At 45.7% G+C, this 6,000-nt stretch overlaps 1 protein-coding gene across 3 annotated transcripts in view; it reads right to left on the reverse strand.

Annotated features, from left to right (window-relative positions):
- Positions 1-4,627, reverse strand: part of FGF10 (fibroblast growth factor 10) — a 60,667-nt gene extending 56,040 nt beyond the window's left edge. The window contains exons 1-3 of one of the 3 annotated variants that reach the window (XM_072359498.1): positions 4,419-4,627; positions 3,811-3,885; positions 3,123-3,686 (exon numbers count right to left, since the gene is read on the reverse strand). In XM_072359498.1, coding sequence (XP_072215599.1) covers positions 3,123-3,459 — 337 coding nt within the window. In that variant the 5' untranslated portion in view covers positions 3,460-3,686; positions 3,811-3,885; positions 4,419-4,627. Of the gene's footprint in view, positions 1-3,122; positions 3,687-3,810; positions 3,886-4,005; positions 4,072-4,384 lie in introns of those variants that run through there. The other 2 variants (XM_072359497.1, XM_072359499.1) reach the window with 2 other exon arrangements.
- Between the last annotated feature and the right edge of the window lie 1,373 nt (positions 4,628-6,000).

Raw genomic sequence — 6,000 nt, forward strand, 5'->3', positions numbered from 1 at the left:
TATGTCATGCAGCCCCAATGCCTGTGGTTCTTCAAACCCAAATACTTCCTCCCTCCTTCTAGGCGCAGGACAGGTCTGAATCTGGACATGTGCAATTCTCTCCACTTTTACACAAGGCTAAAGATCCTCTTGGTCATCCCAGATGTCTGGTTGCAGCAAAAGCACTTTGACTACTCACTGTGGAGTTTTGGCATTCCCTTTTCCATGCATAAATACTTTAATCTCCAGAAAGCAGTACAGCTATCCTGGTTCGTGCATGCAAATGTCCCCAGCACAAACGGGAAAGGGACTTCACAGCTGCGGTACTGAGGGATGAATTAGTACTTCAGCACCGAGCTGTTGCATTTCAAGGACAAAGCTTTGTCTGTAAGGATCAATAGAACAAAATCTGCAAAGGGTCCTGCTTGTATCTACTGACAAACATGCTCCAGCTCTGCTGAATGGCGCTTCCTCCAACCTCCTGACAGCGCTGTCAGCAGCCACCTCTGTTCCTGCTGCCCTATAGGTATAGAAAGGCTAATGGAAGAGTTCCAGGCAATCAAGTTGGAAAGTATCTGCCAAAGTAAACTTTTATTTAGTGCACTCCATGCAATACTTACACAGCAGAGCTACTAATGCTTCTTGAACAATTTTAAAGGCTGAGGACTAAATTCTGTGTTTATTCTGACTTTCTCCAACTGTTCTTCTTACTTGACAGTGCTTAACTGGCAGGCAGCCATGAAAGCTGTTGCCTAATTACACAACATATCATGATCTTAAAGCACTGCAGATAAGGCTTCACGTCAGCACAAATGGATTCTAAACATTAGCGTATGAGAAAATCAGCCCTCAAATTAAATTCCAAACACAGTCTTGTGTTCCAATAGTCACCATTATGAGTCTAGGGAAGAATGGTATTGAAGGAATAGCTCCTATTAGGGATTAAATAGCCTTTGATGCTAAGTAGGCTCCAGTTCAGGGAGCTGGCTGGCCAACCCTTTATGCATGGCAGAAATGTATTCACTTGTAATCACACATTTTTAGATTACCTTAATGATACCACATATTTGCATGGAATCAGCCTAGCAATCAGCACAGTGGCGGCACTGTGGCATTCTGATTACACAGCTACAGGAGGTGTTGGTAGGAAGAGATTTTGAGTCACTTGCAATGCTTTGCTATACAGACATCCTTGAAATTAAGATACAGCAGATAGGGGGTCTCAGGCTATGTGCTTTTACAGAAAACACAATTTCACACTGCAAATTACTGTAATTATTAAAAGAATAAGATACAACTGTTTGACCTGTCTTCTGCCAGCAGAAGCCTAATTGTTCTGTGCTTAAGTACTTTATACACAATGTGGTGTAAGTGGGGTTAGCTAGCTGCACACCGTAGGGACGATAGGAGCCCTCTCTTCAATGCATGTAAACTTGAAAGACAGAATATAACCACATATAACCCAGTGATTGGTTAGCATTTATAAGAAATACATTCTTCTCTCTTTCAGTAGATACTCTGCAGATGTGAAAAAATAACCTGACATCTCCAAGAATGTCAATTCTCTTTCTGATATGTTGATTGGAAACTAGGAAAACCAATCATATCCCACAGTTATACAAAGCTGTGCTTGTACATCTTTCTACTTTCAGTCCATGTGCATGTGCATTTTGGTTTATTCTCTCCCTTACTGGTGGGATCTCACAAACTCATGCAGCTTCACTCACTGAACAACTCTACTAAGAAGAGCATTTTCCTCTCTGCACACACTGTTTACAGGTTGGGCTCCTCACCAACTGTACTGCAGAGATGTTCTATGCAGCATGGCTTTGTGTTTGCAGAGATGCACACAAAGATCTCAGAATCCCATATTCATGGAATCATGCTGTCCTCTACAAAAAACAGAGATCTAAGAAATACAGCGCTAGGACCTGGTTCTAAACAAAACTTGTCAAAGTGTTTGGAGCTGCTCTGTTTTCCAAGAACTCAGCTTTCTATGTAATGCTGAAGGGAGGTGGTAAGACAGCTGTGTTGACAACTAAACCCTTTACAAACATTAAGCGCATGATAAAGTACAAAGTTGCAAGGTGGAGCAAATGAAGCAGTGACATATGATACATCAACCTTCTCCTCCCTACTTCTATGCCTACATTACGGGTATTTAGGAGAAATACAGCTGAATTAACCGTGATGTCTGTCATACTGAAGAGCAGCCTCCTGAAGTGCTCTGTACTTGACACATTAGCTAGCCAGCCTCCTCAAGTTGTTTAACAGGAGCTTTATCCCCAGGTTTCTCTGGATTTATGAAGAATAACCCCAGAACCAAGGAGTGGTGCTCCACCACTGGAGCCCAACTCTTGCATAACAGAGCTGACTTCTTCAGCACACTCCTGTAGCGGGATGCAGTCACTGAAAGAGTTACAATGCAATATACTGTGATTTATTACAGTTGCTTCAGTTTGAGACTGCACAGGCAAGAAAACCGAATAAAGGTTACATTTCCAGCACTGACAGCCAGAAATACATTACCAGAAGCCCGCTATTACTAAAAGCCTAATTAGCCCGGCAGAAAATCTCGAAAGCACAGCCATGGGAACAGCCGCACGACTTTTACTTTGAAACCGTTTCTCTCCGAGCAGAGACTGACAATGAGATGCGTGTGAGGTCCGCGCGGTCCCGCCGCAGCCGCTCGCCATGCAGCGCTCCGGCTCCGGCGCTGCCGCCCGAGGAGCCGCGGGGGGAGAGCGGGGCGGACGGCCCCGGTGCGGCGCGGGGAGGAGTGCGTGCGTGGGGGAAATCGATGCATTGTTTTAATAGAGCGTTCTCGTCAAGGCAGTTTAATGACAGGGGATAATGATTTTCATATTCGGGAGACAATGCTCCCCCCAACACACGCTCCGCGCCACATCCTCACAAATCTTTCTAATTTGCTCTTCTGCCATGCAGAGAAACAAACTGTGCTCGGCGAAGCCATTTGCAAAACAAACGCGGCCGGGAAGATCCTCGCGCCCGTGCCTGCGGGAGCTCCCGGAGGAGCCCACCCCGAACAGCCCCCCGCGCCCCCTGCACCGTTCCCTCCCGGGCCGGGGCTGCCGCGGTGGAGGCGCGGCGCTGGAGCCGCGGCGCGGCGGAGCCGTACTTACTGAAGGGGCAGTTCTCCTTCTTGGTGCCGCTGACCTTGCCGTTCTTCTCGATCTTGAGAAAGTATTTGTTGTAAGAGTAGAGCTTCCTCTTGCGCACGTCTCCTTGGAGGTGATTGTAGCTCCGCACGTGTCTCCCCGCACTGGAAGGAGAGGAGAAGGACGAGGGGAAGGAGGAGGATGATGAAGAAGAAGAGTTGGTGGCCTCCGGGGACAGCATGTCCTGGCCGAGGTCATGGCAGGTGACAGGCACAGAAGACACCAAGAAGAGCAGCAGCAAGCAGCAACAAGGCAGGTGGGAAAAGGCTGAGGCACCATTTGTCAGTATCCATTTGCACATTGTACTGAAACTCTGGGCGTTGGAAAATGTCTTATCAAAAGAAACATACTGGATGGGTAAAACCTGGTAAAAGGCAAGTGGAGAGCCGGTGGTTGCTGCTTCTGGTTAGATCCCTCTGAGCTCTGATCTGGCCTGAAGTAAGTGCACCAACATCCATAACTCAGGGGACAGATCGCCTCAGAAGTTGCTGCCTTTTAATCCTTCGAGTCCTCCCTCAGAAAAAAGAGCTGTTGGTGTTTTGGGGGGGTTGCTGTGGTTAATCCTCTTTCCTTTTTCTCTTCCCCTCTCCACCCTCTCCCCCTCCCTCTCCCCCCCCCTCCCCCCCCCCCACATACACACACACTCCCCAACCTGGTTTGAGACTTCCCAGTAGTTATTTTGCTCTCTTCCTCACTCCTTTCTTCACCATCTTAGATGCAGAAAGGTCTGAAAAATAGATGACAGCAGAATGAACAACAACAACAATAATAAATAACAACCAGTGGAAAGGGGTGCTGGAAGGGATTTTTCACACACACCCCTTTACACACACACACTCGCACTCACACTTTGTGGCTTTGCACCTTCTTCTGATCCCCACCCCCTCGCCCTCTTGCAAATCCCAAACCAGTTGCACAACTCGTCCTTTCTCACTGACAGCCACAGAGGAGGCAGTTTCTTTGTTTTGCTTTAAATTCTCCAGAACAGTATTAAAAAAAAAAAAAAAAAAAAAAAAAAAGACACCCCCACATAAACAAACAAATAAAAAACCCAACAAACAAACAAATAAAAATCCACAAAAAAACACACGGAGAGAGAACGAGAAAGAGGGGAAAAAATCCCAACTTGTCTCTCCCCCCACCCCTTTTTCCCTTCCCTTCCTTTCCTTTCCCTCCCCTTTGGTTGTAAACAGGTTGGAAGCTGTAGCCTAAATGTCAGCGATTACAAATCAGAGGTGGGATGTGCCTCTGGTGGTCAACCCTTATTTGCAGGAGGTCAAGCAGCGGTGGGACATCTGAAACCCTTTTGCAGTTGGAGAGAGCTGTGCCTGCTGAGGAGGGAGCCCCAGGAGCTGCCCTCGCTTCCTCCCGGGCTGCAGCGGCAGCAGCAGCCGCCGCCGCCGCCTTCGGCTCGCTGCTAATTGCTGCTAAAGCGCTCCACTCCTCGGAGTGCTGGCCACCAGCATGGCTTGGAGACTCATGCCTTACTAATTTCCTTGTCTTGCAGGCTGAACCAATCCCCTCCAGGGAGGCTCCCCCCTCAACAGTCAAAAAAAAAAAAAAAAAAAAAAAAAAAGAAACTTGTTTTCTAGCGAAGGATTTTATTTTATTCTTTTGGCAGCGGAGCAGTTGAGAAAGCCACCTGGAGCTTGTTGCCTGCTAGACCTCCCCCTCCCCCCTTACTGGAGGAGGGGTTGGGTGGAAAGGTTGGGAAGAAGTACATGCTGCTAGCAGACCTTGAGAGAGCAGATTATATGCTGGTCAGAGAGAGTAAAAAGGGGAAGAGACATAATTAGCTCCTTTTCCTTCTTTGCCAGCTTCCATGGAGGTCTTTCTCTCTCCTTTAATGAATCACTGATTTCTCACTTCCGTTGCTGAAATAAAAAGTTCACACTTTAGCCTGCTCTTCCTTTTAAGCCTCTCAAGATTTATTGTGTCTCTTTCCCCACCCTCACCCTCCTTGTCTCAAAAGAAATCGGGGCCCTAAATGACCATTTTCTAATTGCTAACATGAGTCATTTACTGAATCACGCGTATGACTTCAAAGCAAAAGGGGCTTTATTGGGATGGCAAAGGTTTCCCCTATAAAATATGTCTGAATGTTTCTCTCTCTCTTTTTAATATTATTATTAAAGCAGTTTCCTTTGCCAGAAAGAAACAAATATTCCATTTCCAAGGCTATTTTAAAGTGATTTTTCAAGCAATTATTTTCCCGGACAGGCATATGTTGTTGTTTTTCTCCTTTGATTCTGTTTCTCCTAATGGATTTGTCATTTCACAAACTGGATGTTATGACAGATTCATATTTCTATCCCGTCACCAAACTGTCAGCCTTCCAAGTAATTAACAGGCATCTTTCATATGATGTACTATCTTTTAACACCATAGTGCAGGATAGGGGTCTGACAGGATATGGGCAAGCATTGCTAGACGTTGAGTGTTCGTTCAATATTTAGTATCGTAAAATAATGGTTCTGGAATGCAAGTAGGTGGAACTAGGGGCACAGAGCGGTGGAGAAGTGAGCTGCGAGAGAAACACAGCAAGTTCCTTGATATGTAAGACCAGAACTTTTGTGAAATAGAGGCAGTTTAATAATGCAGATCAGTGGGATGCAATGGAAAACCGCCTATGCAATTACATGTGGCATTTGGAGTCAATCTTCATTTAAAGAACAGAAAATGTAGAAAAGAACAAATAGTTCTAAAATTAGACTGATTCATTAGATTAGGATGTTAAATATATTGTTAGCTTCACAACAGAAATTAGAAATGATTTTCTCCAATTATGGTGTTTATTCTGGAGAGAGTTAGCTCTTAAATTTATGTTCTCGGCTTCTGGGGG

The sequence above is a fragment of the Excalfactoria chinensis genome, chromosome Z (assembly GCF_039878825.1).
Source record: "Excalfactoria chinensis isolate bCotChi1 chromosome Z, bCotChi1.hap2, whole genome shotgun sequence".
Classification (NCBI taxonomy): domain Eukaryota; kingdom Metazoa; phylum Chordata; class Aves; order Galliformes; family Phasianidae; genus Excalfactoria; species Excalfactoria chinensis.